The sequence below is a fragment of the Ctenopharyngodon idella genome, chromosome 18 (assembly GCF_019924925.1).
Source record: "Ctenopharyngodon idella isolate HZGC_01 chromosome 18, HZGC01, whole genome shotgun sequence".
Taxonomy (NCBI): Eukaryota; Metazoa; Chordata; class Actinopteri; order Cypriniformes; family Xenocyprididae; genus Ctenopharyngodon; species Ctenopharyngodon idella.
The window spans coordinates 9246434-9262662 of NC_067237.1; the positions used below are offsets into that span (position 1 = coordinate 9246434).

The 16229-nt window shown below is 38.6% G+C and overlaps 1 protein-coding gene across 1 annotated transcript in view; it reads right to left on the bottom strand.

Annotated features, from left to right (window-relative positions):
- Positions 1-698: 698 nt before the first annotated feature.
- atosa (atos homolog A) overlaps positions 699-16229 on the bottom strand; it is a 50357-nt gene continuing 34826 nt past the window's right edge. The window contains exons 2-12 of the mRNA XM_051869883.1: positions 13072-13256; positions 12538-12740; positions 12316-12441; positions 10281-11868; positions 9947-10069; positions 7789-7877; positions 7506-7602; positions 6809-6967; positions 6491-6559; positions 5670-5869; positions 699-1513 (exon numbers count right to left, since the gene is read on the bottom strand). Coding sequence (XP_051725843.1) covers positions 1360-1513; positions 5670-5869; positions 6491-6559; positions 6809-6967; positions 7506-7602; positions 7789-7877; positions 9947-10069; positions 10281-11868; positions 12316-12441; positions 12538-12740; positions 13072-13256 — 2993 coding nt within the window. The 3' untranslated portion in view covers positions 699-1359. The remainder of the gene's footprint in view (positions 1514-5669; positions 5870-6490; positions 6560-6808; positions 6968-7505; positions 7603-7788; positions 7878-9946; positions 10070-10280; positions 11869-12315; positions 12442-12537; positions 12741-13071; positions 13257-16229) is intronic.

Consider the following 16229-nt stretch of genomic DNA (forward strand, 5'->3'; position numbering starts at 1 on the left):
GTTCACTGCTCAGGGTGTGTGTGTGTTCACTACTCACTGCTCCTAATGTGTGTGCACTAACTTGGATGGGTTAAATCCAGAGGACAAATTCTGAGTATGGGTTACCATACTTGGCCTTCACATGTCACTTTCGCTTTTATACTTATGGGTGCTCTGCATGTGACTGCCATCTGCCAATGATTAATCATGGCCTGCCATCTGCCAATGATTACTGGCTTTTACGCGTGCCTCAGAGACCAGTCACACTGATGACGTTTCCTATAGCGTAAATACCAAGACACAGTGTCTCATTCCCCTTCTCAGGGAACCGGGGTTACAGATACGTTTTAAGAGTTTTTGACAGGTTTAGCTCACTTCTGGGAACAGATTTGCACCCAAAATATGCTTAAGTCAGTACACACAAATGTTGGGTTTTCATGTTCGATGGGAACATTCCATAGACAATGATTTTTATACTGTACAAACGATATTTTCTATCCCCTAAACCTACCCATCACAGAAAACTTTCTGCATTTTTACATTTTCAAAAACACCATTCTGTATGATTTATAAGCTTGTTTCCTCATGAGGACCTCAACTTAGGTCCCTACTGGGATAGAAAACCATACACACACACACACACGCACGCACACACACACACACACACACACTCTTGTGTTTGTATTTTTAAGTAGTCTAAAACAGAGCACAAACATATGCATGCTTAAAGGTAATTTTATAGATACAATATATAATTCTTTTATTTAAGATCTGAATTTGAAAGACAAAAATACATGGTATGATTGAAACATATCTTGCACTACATCATAATGTTTTGCACAACAGGCATCACATGTGCAGTAAATGAAAGTTCAATTTAAATATTAAATAACTGATGACAAAAAAGTAAATATGTAAACACTATGCTAGTAAGATATTTGTTTTTCTATTGCAACACTTCCGATTAAAGTGGTTGGTAACAGTACAAAGAAAAAAGTAATTGAACAAAACTCATTTTCTTCCAGTTGTGGTGAAAAAACACAGTGCTCTTCAAACATCCTTGCAGTTATTCAGTTACTTGACTTTTGTTTAAAAAAAAAAAAAAAAAAAAAAATGGTCCATGGATTTAGTTTTTCTGCACCATGTCTGCTCACCCCATGCCAAACATCTGGTAATAAACCTAAATGAACTCCCACTGATCTGTTGTTTTAAACCAAAGCACTAATGATTCATTGGTGTGTATTTTTAGGAAAGGGGCATTAGTGTGCGTTAGTGGGCTTCTCTATTTTTAATTCCCATATTAGAAGATGACAGATTTTGATTTAGTATAGTAAGGCCCCTATGCTGGATTAAGATCAGAATAGACTAGACTAGATTAAATTAGCATCTGGGAGAGAAAGGGGGGTCGGCAGGTGACTCTGTGAATGACTTGAGCTCATAGGCAGCACCACTGTCCACTTCCATGGATTTACGGGAGAAAAGGAGCCGGATATCCCGATGGAGGTAGATCTTTCCAGATTTGGAGCTCTGGAACCTGAGAGACAGATGGATGATAGAAAGAAAGAAAGAGCAAACAGTTAATAAGACTAGTGTCATGCATACAACAACTGATCAGACATATTTTGTTTAAACCACTAGGTGGCAAATACAGCAAGCTACCAGTTTCTTTGTCTTCCTCAAGGGGGCGTTTGATGGCTCAGAATGTTGAATCCTTGGTGGAGTCTTATTTCAAAAGGGCCACTTTTTTTTTAATGGGAGACATTATTGATACTATACAAAACATTAAACTGAAAAAGTATCATTATTTGAATGTGTTTTTTAAAAAGGTTGGTGCCTGACATAAAATTAAAAATCTTGCACTAAGTGCAAATAGTGTTAAATGCCAAGTGCAAATAGCGATAGATGCTATTTACACTAAGTGAAAATAGCTGTATTTTTTAAGTATAAATATTTGTTAGATACCATTTGCACTTGTGTATTATAGTACATTATACAACAGTATGCAATAATAACAACATATTGAGTGTAAATGATTATATTTATTAAAATCATTAAATGGATGCGGCCTTATTAGGACAATAAAGCCATCCCCACACCTACTCCTGACCCTACACAATAAAACTTTATTCCTACTATTAAATATCTGTTAGGTACTTTCTTTCCACTTTTCGTGCATTTTCTTCATTTTTATTTAAAATTAAATCTTTTTGATCTGATATGCAATATAGACAGAGCGCATTTAGGCCACGCCCACACCGGGGGGGAAAACAATCCAACCGTCTCCATTGACTTTGTATTGCGTGAGGCTGCCTCCTCATCATTTCTGACTTATAACAAAAAACAGAACAATGCCTTAAAGCTGCTGTGTTACAAGGTGTACAGCAAACAAGCTAAAAAACACCCAGAACTAAGTTTTTATAAGCTACCGAACCGTAAAAGCCAGCCTTTAAGGAGACAAAAGTCGATACAGGCAATAAGACGTGAAGCATCAGCAGGAGGAATGGGTACATTTTGGGATCCTGACACTCAGTAAGCCTACGTGTGCAGTAAACATTTTGTCACTGTTAAGTCAAATATCCAAATGTCAGTTTTATATATTGTATTTCCTGTCGCTGATTACGTTACCCTGCAGTGGGCGTAGTTCTCATAGTAATATGACATGTCGTGCTCTGTCTCAATCGCCTGTATCCACTTTTTAGTCCTTAAACGCTCGTTTTTTGGGTCGACAGCTTATAAAAACTTCTGGGTTTTTGGATCTGGGTTTTTTTTAGCTTGTTTTCTGTACACCTTGTCACATAGCAGCTTTTAGACGTTGTTCTGTTTTTTGTTATAAGTCATAAATGACAAGGAGGCAGCCTCACGCAATACAAAGTCAATGGAGACGGTTGGATTGTTTTCCCCCCCGGTGGGCGTGGTTTTCAGATTATGACGCATGTAGCTCTGTCTCTATGGGAAAAGGGAGAAACGGCTCGACTGCATCAAAAGTTACCACCACCCGCCTTACTCTCCATGCCACTGAATCTGTTATTTGGCAGGTTTCTTTTATAATTTTGTCTGGCCTAACCAGACAGTGGTAGGCGGAGTTAGTGTAAATAGCCTCTGCAAACAATTTACACTTAGGCCGGTTTTACACCGCATGCGTCAGCAGAGCGTAAGCAGCGTGTATTTTTTTCAGCGCCCATATTAACAGATGAGAGCATTCACACCGCACGCAGAGGCTGCACGGCAGCGCGTAGCAGGAGCAGAGCAGAAGCAGCAGAGCCGCGATTGTTCCGGCGCTGGGTCTATTTTTGCTGCGCTGCTAATGCTCAATTAAAGTGAAAGAACACCTTTGATGGACAAAATAAATATGATTTCACACAAAAAGTGCTCAAGATGCACAGAATAAGCATATCTAGTGTGTTTTAACAAGAATTGGAGTATGTCAGGAAAGAAAATTAATATTAAAAAATATTTATATAGAAGATTTACTCATTTAAACTTGTTTTTAATTATTCAGTTTAGGTTAAAGTATGGTGTTTTTATAAAAAAACTAAAGTAAACTGGCCAGAAAATATGATACATAAACATTATTTTAGTTATTACACAGACAGCTGTAGGCTCTAGCATACCCGAATCAAACCCGAGTTTGCAGGCTTTTTTTTTTTCCCGCCGAGTTTGCTGTGTTGTAAACGTGCACGTGGCAGATGATGTAAAACACAAAGTTGTAAAAACTAATTTATAGCTGTCTTTGTAAAGAAATGCTCACTTTATATGCAGCTTGGAGCCGCTGCTGTGACGCTGTACAAACGCTTCCAGTGTGAATACTCGCGCGTCTCTGCAGCTGCAGTTCACGCTCACGCGCCGCTGATGCTTGTGGTGTGAAACCGGCCTTAGTGTGAATAGACACTCCGTTAAAAAATCTTTAAAAGATTCTTATCCAGTAAATTGAAAAGGACTGATAAGCACTGAAAAAAAGCATTTCATGCTATTTATGCAGCAGTGGTCTAAATAATAATTGAATTATTAATAATTAAAATTATTTTTAATTATACATTAAATTATAAAAAATAAATCAATGCCTAGGCTGCTCTTTCCAGGGACCTTTTCCTCACTAATTTCATGCTAATTCTACTCACTTATTCTATTTATATGGGTTGAACACATGAGAAATATCTACATGAGTGATGCACCGAAAATTCATGGGCCACTGGGCCTAAATCTGAAACCCAAAATGCTAATTTTTAATATGGAACAACTATGAATTACATTCATATATAGTTACATTATCGTTATTACTATATAAATATCAATCTAAGTTATATATTTTTTCCAAAAGTGATTGCACTTATTACCTTTAAAGGGTTAGTTCACCAAAAAATGAAAATTCTGTCATTAACTACTCACCCTCATGTCGTTCCACACCCGTAAGAACACAAATGAAGATATTTTTGATGAAATCCGAGAGGTATATGACTCATCTATAGACAGCAATTTAACCACCATTTTCAAGGCCCAGAAAAGTACTAAAGACATCGTTACGCTGTTTACGTTCAGCGCTTCCAGGTTCTACGTCAGAACGCAGGCTCAGTATCAGCAGAGGCTGTTCACGTGAGCAGCATGATGCATTCGTGTGATGTTGACGCAGGAGCCGGCCAATAATGACGGCGTTCTGACGTAGAACCTGGAAATGCTGGACGTAAATAGTGTATGAGAATGATGCAGAAGAGAATATATTTGTTGAATAAAGTCGTTTTTTTTTTTTGTTTGTTTGTTTTTGCGCACAAAAAGTATTCTCATCACGTCATAAAATTAAGGTTGAACCAGTGCAGTCACGTCGACTGTTTTAACTGTCTTTAGTACCTTTCTAGGCCTTGAAAGTGGTGGTTAAATTGCTGCCTATAGACGAGTCATATTCCTGTCGGATTTCATCAAAAATATCTTAATTTGTGTTCCGAAGATGAACGAAGGACTTACGGGTGTGGAACGACATGAAGGTGAGTACTAAATGACAGAATTTTCATTTTTGGTTGAACTAACCCTTTAAATGGTGTGTATGCAGGCTCCAATAATATTTTTATATTGTTTAAATTAAATGTATCTGTATGAATTTATTACTAGGAAAACCGGTATCACCTTCTAAAAACTAAAACTCAAAACCTTTCACATTTCACATGTACTGTAAATTCAAGCTCTTTTTGGCTAGATATCACCATCAGTCAACATTTACATTAAATATAATTATACCCATTTCACTTGTATGCTGTTTTTATACATGTAAAAGGTTTTTGGGTTTTGTACGTTGCAGTTTGTGTTCAGTTTTCAGTGGCCGAAAAATCAGTGCGTCGATTTTTTTTTTGTGAAAGGTAATCCTGACAAACAGCTTTGGAGATTTGAATCCTCATTCAAGATAAAAGCTGTACTTTCATGACTAGAAAATAGCTGCCTGGAGGTGTTTCCAAAATGGCTGCCAAATGAACAGACTTGCTCTAATAAGGACTGCATTTACACACACCTTATAATACAACTTCTGGGGGCTCCTAGTTAAAATAAGTATACATCATGAATAGGAATGTCGAGGCCACAAGGTACCTTTTGTGAAAGTGTGTTCTAGACCAAAAACTCTATGACGATTTGACAGTAAACACTGAGCATTTAAGCCCTGTATGCATGATTGAAAATAAGTGAGGACTTCACGCCATGATACTGACCTCAGATGGACGAGGTAGCGGAGGGTTCGTCCTTGCCCCAGTGGGGACGGCTTTTTGTTGTTATGTCCATTGAACTCGCGTTTGACTGGGACTGAGAAGGTTCTCTGCCGCAGGAATGTCTGATGGCTGGCGGGCATTTCTCTCAGATCATACATCACCACAAACATCTTCACCACTGTCTTATTGGGATTAAATAAGGTCTGACATACAGAGACAAGATAAAACATCCGCTGAGCATCAAAGCTACAGAATCCAAAGCAGAAAACATGCATGCAGATCCAGAAACATTTACAGTAACAGTCAGTGAGCATTTTATCATTAACACATGGGTAGGGAAACAATCAAAACCTCTAATAAAATAACTTTTATTTCACAATCCTCCAAAATCATTAATTAAAAACAGTGAATCGGAGTAATTTGTTCATGACTAATGAAAATCAAAGAATTTAAAGGAATCTTCCAAGCACAAGTATCGAAAACATTTGTGTCATAATGTCAGTTACCGTGGAAAAGTCTGTTCCTTTTATTATTGTTTTAAGATTTACACCAGATATGAAAGGTTAGTAAGTGATTCATTTTTTTTTTTTTTCTATTGCTCTGTTTACATGTAAATGTAATTCCTACACATTCACCAGTAGAGGGCGCATCTGTAAACAATTTTAATGGTTGACATTATCCTTTGTTCTCACAGGACTGTCTGATGATTATTACACACACTTGTGAGTGGTTATTACTCATTTGCAAAAGTGTGTCATTACCATGACACATAGTGTGTAAGCAGATAGTTAAGTATGTATTTAAAATAATCTGATGAATCTTACCACTTGAATGGTTCCTGAAGGAGGTACTCGATATCCCCTCTTACCAAGGGACTCCAAGTTTATGACACCCTGGAGAGAAGCCAGAGAATTCAATCAAGATATAGTATGAGCCTTTTAAATCATTAAAAAAATTATTATTGCCTCCTTAACAGATGTTTGTATTACATTTCTGTCTTTGCACAACTATACCAACCTCAAAAAAAAAAAAAAAAAGTGGGGTATTTTGGGCAGTATTCAAAATACTGCCTAAGAAATTTTACCTTAACATATTCAAAACAAGTACACAAAATATGTAAGAAACTCAGCTTGGGTCACTACCATGTAGGGGGAAGGTGCGTTATCATCAGAGACGCTGTAGAATGACACGTCCACAGGTAAGGTCATGTGACTGGGGCAGAAGGTTCCGCTGGCGCCCACCTCTGCTGTGAAACCCTCAACAGTGCCCAACGGCTCCAAGCGGTAATTCAGAACACACTCCTACACAAAAACACACAGATATACATATCAACACACACAAAGAAACATCTGTCATCTGGGTATGTGCTCATTTGGGAAAAAATGTATAAAAATAAACCAAATAATTTAATTAAATTATAAAAATGCTGGAAGTTTTCTGTTAGGGTTATAGTGTGGGTTAGGTAACAGTATTTTTTAACTAGCTGTATATAAAAATGACAGTAGTCCATGCAATGTCCCCATTTAGATAAGTAAGTATGTTTGTGTGTGTGTGTGTGTTCTGGCATATGTGGTTTTTGAGGACACAAATGAGTATAATGACATGGGTGTTACAACATATGAGGACACTTCCTGTGTCCTTGTAAACCAAATGGCTTTAACTGTGTTTTTTTGAAATTCAAAAAATGCATAAAGTTTTCTGTGATGGGTAGTTTTAGGAGTAGAGTTAGTGTAGGGGGATAGAATATACAGTTTGTACAGTAAAACCATTACGCCTATGCCACATATAACAACATGTGTGTGTGTGTGTGTCTGTGTGTGAAATAATTTGTTCATCTACCTCAAAGTTCCCCAAAAGGCTGAGGCTGGCGGGTGGAGCGCTGGCACTGAGGATCTGCTGCTGAGACTCATCACAGTCTTGTGATCTTTTCAAAACCCTGCAAACACACACACAAAATTCAGTCAGCCATTTTGGGTAGTCTGTAGCTTTAGGGATAACTCTAGTGTATGTGTGCACAGCAGATGGCAGTGTATGTAGAAAAGTCTCAGTAAAGGAAATGTCAGTGAAATTTGGAACAATGGCACTATAGCAGGAAATAAAGTGAGGAAAAAAAAAGTCATACCTCTTATTGGTTGCCCATGGCACACCTCTGCAATGAATCAGCGATGTGTCTAAATCAAAATATCCTGTCTGGCTTTTTCTTTGAGGAACCTGAGGGGAAAAAAGGAGGAAGCAGATGAACACATTTACATCTTTGTTTTGCAAGGTTGTGACCACTTGCTAAATGTACATTACATAAATATCTATTTGAACCCTTACAAAACAATGTACCCAATTTACACTTGTACATATGTTTATTTACTGTCTAGATTTTTATTTTTGTAATTTATTTTTTATATTTAATATACACAAGAGCTTGAAGCTTTTGTAAATCAGAAAATATTGTGTGTGCTACGATATAGTATCAGATGATAATACCGTGGTATATCATCAACAAGAACAACATTTATTTATAAAGCACGTTTAAACACAATATAAACTGATCCAATATAATTTACGAGTAGATTTAAAAATGCCAAATGAAGAAGCAAACCTCACATGAAATGGGGAGACTATTCCAAAGTTTGGAACCAGACAATGCCTTATATACAAACAAGAGAATTTTAAAAATTAATCCTGAATTTAACGGAAAGCCAGTGGAGGGACACTAGTATAGGGGAAATATGGTCCCATCAGCGAAGGTCCAATTATTGTATCTCACTATCCAATCTTTACTCTGTTTGGTTATTGCCATGTGTTAAAGTGTTAGTTCACCCAAACATGAAAATTATGCTCAACACCCGTAAGACTTCGTTCATCTTCGGAACACAAATTAAGATATTTTTGATAAAATCTGATGGCTCAGTGAGGCCTCCATTGCCAGCAAGATAATTTACACTTTCAGTGCCCAGAAAGGTACTAAAAACATCTTTAAAACAGTTCATGTGACTACAGTGGTTCTACCTTAATATTATAAAGCGACGAGAATACTTTTTGTGTGCCAAAAAATAACGATTTCTCAACAGTATCTAGTGATGGGCGATTTCAAAACACTTCTTTGAATCTTTTGATTCGAATCAGTGGTACGGAGCGCCAAAGTCACGTGATTTCAGCAGTCTGGCAGTTTGACACGCGATCCGAACCACTGATTCGAAACAAAAGCTTCAAAGCAGTGTTTTGAAATTGCCCATCACTAGATATTGCTGAAAAGTCATTATTTTTTTTTTTTTTGGCACACAAAAAGTATTCTCGTCGCTTTATAATATTAAGGTAGAACCACTTGAGTCACATGAACTGTTTTAAATATGTTTTTGGTACCTTTCTGGGCATTAAAAGTGTAAATTAACTTGCTGGCAATAGAGGCCTATCGGATTTCATCAAAAATATCTTAATCTGTGTTCCGAAGATGAACGAAGGTCTTACATGTGTAGAGTGTCATGAGGTTGAGTAATAAATAACATTATTTTCATTTTTGGGTGAACTAACCCTTACATTTTTGCCTATTCTTATCCCTAACCCTCAACATCAACTACCCATGAAATCCATGGGAAATTATTGGTAGATGAAAAGGTTGTTCATGCATCGATCCCAGATCAAACCTAACCTAATCTGACTGGTTGATAGGAATGTTGTTTCAGGACCAAAAAGGATGACAAAATCATAGTCATCATGGTATGTCAAAAAAGAGGAAAACATAGTTCTTTTTTCTGATCTTTTTTTAGTCTGTTTATGTCTTTGAGAAAATGCTGAACAAAACAGTTCAGTTGTTTGTAACATTTAATGAAAACCAATAGAAAGTATGAGAATTACATCTGAGTGGATCTCATCTGAGAGAACGAGAGCACCACTCATCTGGAGTAACAGCACCAAACTCCCACACACAGTGAAAGTGCTTGAGTCATATGGCACAAATCAGAACTCAGTCCACAGAGCAAAACTGATATCGGTATGATTTGAAAACACTCGTGGCTTAATTTACTAAGAGTATTAATGGGAAGTATTATTAAAAACTTGAGTTACAGGGAGGAAGTTATTATTATAAGTCTATTCTGGCCCATGTGACTTCATTAGCGTGTCATTTAGGAAGCACAGAAACTCTGTGGACAGCACTGAGACAAACAAGAAGTGCTTCAGATGTGAGGCTAGATGAGTCACAGGCACAAAGGGTTTGGGTCCCTTTCAATAAGATGCTGTGCTATACTCTATGTGTTGGAGGGAAACAGAGGGATCTGCGCTCTTACAGGGCTGGAGAGGAGAGGTAGGCCTGTGCAGGGGTGGAAGGCTTTTGTTGCAGTTCCGTCTATGGAGTGGCGATTCTGTATCTTCCAGTTACTGCATGGCTTCAGAGGGGAGGGAGGGTGTCTCTGTTATTAAAAAGACAAGGAGGAGAAATTCAGCAGAGGACATTAGGCAATGTAAGTGCTCTGATAGACTGGGTTTCAAAGGAATGGATTCAAAACTCTCCACATGAACTAAAAGCATATTAACATTGGTATGACATGACACGAAAAGGTTTTAAAACAAAACACTCTTGAACTTAAAAAATCGTAAGGTAGGAAAGACATATCAACTCACTGTATAATTGTTCTGGGCAGGGGAATGGGCAGGACTAGAGATGTTGAAGGTAAGGTTGGCTGGTGTGCTAGAGGGGGATGCCCAGGGCTCCTGGTTCTCATCCTTCTCAGGACAAGTAGACCCATCCCGGACATGCTTTTCTGCACCTTTCTCATGGATTGTCTCTTGGGTCTTGGAGGGCTGGAGGTATCCAGTCTGGGTCAGTCCATTCTCCTGAGGAGAGCTTGCATGGCTAGAGTTGTTTTTCAAGGAGGTCCAGGACTCTCTACTGGCATACTGTTGGTGATTACTTGCCGTTAAAGGCTGTGATTTTGTGACGCTGTGGTCTTCAAGTTTTGAGCTGGCCACGGCTAGTGGTCTAGGGGAACAGTCTCGCTTACTGCGACTAGATTCAGGAGATCTGCAACATTTTGTTGCTTGAGACATCCGAGGATCTGTGCTTGCCACACCATTGGGTGCACTTGAAAATTTCTTATGGCTTGGTGGTGATACAAAGCCATTTGTCTGGGCTCCGTGGTTTGCGCCAACCTGTTCGTTGTGAGAGGTCTTCACTTTATAGGTGCCATTCAGGAGACTGTAGGAATGTTGCAGGCGCTCCTGAATCAACCTCGAAATGTCCTGAACAGCATCTGCAATCAGCGAACCCTCTGCGGACTGGTCACTGAGTACCAGGCGCCTACATGTAGAGAGTTTTGGGGAAGTTTTTGATTCGCGGTCGACTCCATCCAGCCGTGTTCTACTTCTAGGGCTCAAGGGGGTGTCAAAGAGAGAAGACCGGCTCCTCTCAGGGATTTCTGGACTGGTTCCATGGTGGTTTTGAGGTTGGGGGACTGGGAAGAGGGGTTCTTTGGATTTCTTCAAGCGCTCCTTATCCTGTGATGAGTTCCAGGTTGTTTTGTGTCCTGGAGGTTCTTGAGAAGTAAAGAGAGCATCAGGGAGATGGGGAGCTGTAGGGTCGCAGAAATTCAGTCGCTGAGCAATGCGAGCAATGACTTCCTGTCTCTCCTGAAGCAGGGAGCCAATGAGGGGGTTGGTTTCACCTGAGATGGACCTGGGGCTCGGACTGCGGGTAACTAAAGGGTCGGTGATGGACAGGGATTTAAAACCACGAATTGGTGACTCCATGCTTGAGGTCTTTGGGCTCTCTGCCCCATTAGTACACAAGTTATACGCCTCCGTAGGGGGGGCGTCCACACCGCCATTCAGCCGAGAATACAGCCACTTGACTGCTTTGCCTGGTGGGAGAGGGGACTCAGGGCGAGAGGGGCATTTACGGGTGTTAAGAGGGCTGTGAGGAGGTGGAGAAGGGCGTAGTGGTCTGGAGAAGAGTGGAGATCCTGGCAGACGGAGGGAACCGTGGTTCTCTCCAGCATGGTTGCCACCCTCACTCCGCTCCAGGCCTCTCTTGCCCAAAAAAGCTAGACCTGAGTGGATGCTACATTTGAGTACAGGGTATTTGGGCTGGCGGGGCAAAGACTGAACCCGCACTTTGAGAGCGACACTATGGGACACGTTTGGGACAGGGAAGGCATGTTCAGAGGGTGTTTGTGAGAAGTTCCATATCAGTTCTTCATCAGCTGCACTTATTCTGCAAAATATAGCAAATAGAATTGTCAAAAAACAATGTAAGGTCTTTCTTCCTTTCTCTGTTGACTGTCCTGACTTCCTGTCTCTTTTGGATGGTTTTATGAACCATTTACACAGTATTATTTTTCTGCTTATGTTTCATGAACAAGCCCCATGGAATCACCAACATACACATAGGCCGTGCTCCAAAACCTACTGAGAATCCTAGAGAAATGCTAATTTTAAATATATATTTATATTTTATTCAATACCAATAATATTCATAAAGTCCTTCTGAAGCGAAGCGATGTGTTTGTGTAAGAAAAATATCCATATTTTAACAAGTTATAAAGTAAAATATCTAGCTTCCACCAGACCGCCTTCCGTCTTCAACTTAGGAAGAAAGCGTAACTGACAACTTGTAAGTTGAATACGGACGAAGAAATTGTTTATGTGTTGAGTATGTTACCTGTAAAGGATGTTTCTAGGTACAAGCCCGTGAGAGGCACTGAGCCACGCGCTGAGCTGCGAGAAAAACACGTAGGAACGCACGGCCAACAGCAAGGTTTTCTCCTCAATAAATCGATCTCCACTCCTGCAACAAATACCAAAACCATTTCATTAAATCTCTCTAGACCTGTGTGAAAGAATGTATATTAGAAGTACTGTAAGTGACGAGTATATGTCTTACTGTCTGGGCACTGGCTGTAAAGTCCATCTCTCTAGTAAGAGCGCATCTTGCTTTATTGCTGGGTCATTTAGGTCCGTGCAGTCTGTGGTCGGGCCTTCATCGCTATAGCAACAGTCAGGAAGCAGCATCACCTCGATCATGATGGGGATGTGATTGCGCCATAGTAACATGACCTCTGACCTTGTTCTCCTTGCCTGACGACACTGTATTGGGAAAAAAAGTTTTTTTTCTTTACTACATTACACAAGATGCGAAATAACCGAAACAGTATGCACAACAACCTAAAGGTGATGTGCAATTTCCTTGTCACTAATGGAAAAAAAAAATGGAATTGCAAACCTGATTGAAAACACAGTTTTCAATCAGGTTTCCAGACATGATTGTTTGTCTGTCCCTGTTAATAAAGACCAAGAGTTGAAAAAGTTGAATTGATGTCCAGCTGTTATACTGATGACAACAGAAATGCATAATAATTGGATGCATCTTAACATCTCATATTTTTTAACTGCATGCCCCACCTCGGGTGCAACCCACCTGTGGTATTTTGTCGCTGCATTCATGTTTGTTGATGACAGGCATAGCAGACTGGGCGGGTGGGCAGTGAACACCCTCGGTCCGCCCCTTTACGGAACATTCTGGAGTCCGTCCTTCTGTGATCAGGAGTGTCAGGAACACCAGGAACTCCTCAGCATCATACTCAAAGAACTCCTCCGCTGCTTCTAAAAAGATAGAGATGAAACATTGATCGAATTACTGACATGTTGCCATTTAATAATCAAAAAACCTAAAAAAAATAAATAAAAAAAAGAGAGAGAGCAAGATTACTCAGATAATTTGTGGCATATATCCTCTCAGAGTAACACACTCTCACATCTGGATTATCAAATGCCTTTTCTTTCCTTGGGGTGGGAAATACTCTTTTGAAATCAGGAGTTCACCTCAGTGTGGCAAAACCATTTACTTATTACTTGCTAATTCTAGTCAGTGTCAAATGATGGAGGGACCTACTGACTCTAAAGAGCATTTTATTGGATAAAAATGCCCCAGTGAACAAGATGATATATCTGCTATAAAGTTTATTTTGTCAAGTTTTAGGAGTGCACTAGCATATAGATCCTCAAAGCTATAGATTAGCCTCAAAGCCAATAGATATGGACTATAAATGCTTACTGAAACATTAGGAGTAGCTTTAACTTCTGTTTTCATAACACCAGACACACATAGCTAGTTACACAGCTCCAGAGAAGATAACACTGTTTATCCATAGCAAAACAATCTTTGCTCATCTGTGAAAACTGGTCTAAACAAACATGCATACACCATTTCTCCAGCAGCATAACATACCTGATAAACAGCTTAATAAGAAAGCAGCTGTCTATATTTACTTGGAATGTAGAAACACGTGTTAAATGCGACACTCCAGATTCTGAGTCAGAAATTCCAAACAGAGCTGGATTTGACCACAACCTGATGAACCTGTTGAATTACATGTTTTGTGTATACAGTATGTGTAAAAAAAAATAATTAAAATTCATTTCAATTGGTCTCATAATAGGTCAAACAATAGCTGTCATAATCATTCCAATTAAAACCTGAACTGCAGGTGAATCCACATAATTTGATAGTGCGCAAATGAAGCAGGCCCACGATGACAACTAAAGTTCAACACAGATTAGGTGTGCTGGTAATTATTCCATGTTTGCTGAGAAGCAAATAGAAGTGAGATTCACAAGAGCAGAGTAGGTTAACCCAAAGCTTTGAGCAGCAAACAAAGGCGTCTACATGGCAGTTGAGGTCCGTTACAGACGGCCAATGGGTCTATTGTTCTGACAGCGTCAGACTCCCAGGACAACAGGACCAACAAAGAGTATGCCATCCTGGACTGCGCAGCCTTATATCTCTCTCACTCTTTCTCTCTCTATCATCTAAAGGTGTGTGTTTTCAGAGTCAAATAAAGTTTGTGAACCAAAACAGTATTCCACAGAAATTATTCATTAATCACTTTTCTTTTGCTGAACAAACAAACAGTTTTAGTTTTTAAAATTCCATTTTCAATGCAGTTCTTTGTATATACAAAAAAAAAAAAAGAAAAAAAAGCTACATGTAACTTTTTAATTGGTTACTTCCACTCTGTTATGCCACATTCCATTATAATGCATCTCATTTCATATATGAGTTGATAAATTCCAGAACCCATCTACTACAGCTCAATCTGTGTTATTTAATGAAAAGTAAACACAAATTTCATAATGTCACGGAATACAGTTAATTTAGCCTTTAAATTTCAATTTTTTTTTTCATTTTAAAATCTCTAACAGAGGGAAATGTTTACTATTACAACGTTTTAAATATCAGTCATTCATTTTCAAGTATGTATGTACTAAATATTTTCTTAAAATGTATTTTTGAAGAAATGTTGGTGATTTTTCCACCCTGTTATGCCACATTCGAATATTATTTCTCAAACTATCTGATAAAATCTAGTGTTTTATAACCTTCTCATGATGCAGTGTTAAAAGTTCTGATCTTTGAAATTGAAAGTTCTGAACTTTGAGGTTGAAAAGGCACAGCATACACATAATGATCCATTGGGTGGAGTACACGCAACATAGTTGTAAAGAGAAAGAGCCTATTGATGTTCTTAGTGCTTGGTAGAGTTGTGTCAAAACAATCCTGATGCATTCAAGTCTATTTCAGAAATCTTTTCGTTACACCAATCTGTCAATGGCTTGGAAAAAACATTTTACAACAGGGCTCTTATGGTGGTTGAGCATGCATGAATGAACCTTTTTTTCCAGTTCCATACTGGCGATAATTTTAGCCAGAACATGTCAGGTGGTGTTCACAAAGTGAATACACACACTATGCTTGCCTTGTGGTAAAAATAATACTATGCAAACCAAACGCGATCCTGGAAAACCAATGGGTGGAGACACAGAATGGCTGTTCTAGACAACAACATACTGTGCAGAACTGTTCTATGACCCACTTGTGTGGAATTAATAAACTCTCTTTTTCTTACATCCGCAAAAAGAAAAAAAAATCTGAGTGTATTTTTGGTTTTTTACTACCGTTTGTTCATAATTTTGAAATTAAAAGCACAGTTTACCAAAAGCTACAGAAAAATTTCTTACCACTTGGGCACTATATTCTAATTCTTCTGAAAACATCAGAAGTTTTGTTTGAAAAACAGACCTATATTCAAGTCAGTATTGAAGGAAAATCTTCTCCAATTTAATTTCAAATGCGTTTTGACACCACATTTGAATTTACTTAAATTTTTAAGTTACAGTGGATGCTATAGGGTTGGACAATAAAACTTGGATTGCAATTTTACATTTTACATTCACATATTCATTTGTCATGTTCTATGTGCCAACGTGTGAGTGTGTTCTCAAGTATGTTTGATGCTCATGGCCGTCCCACTGCATGAGGACAGTCCCCATGAATTTCATCTCCAGAGCTGCTCTGTGAGTTCACGTCACACTGAAACTCAAAGGTCTTCACGACATACTGCCAAAATAAAAGTTCAGTTTAACTTGAAGAAATTATGACAGAAATATATTACTATTGTACAGTAAAACTGTATTTCTCTAAGTAATATTATTGTTATTTTTTGGAATATCATACAGGACAACCAATATATTCTTCATCCATGTTTTAATTTATACATAATAAAAGTTCTGTCGTGC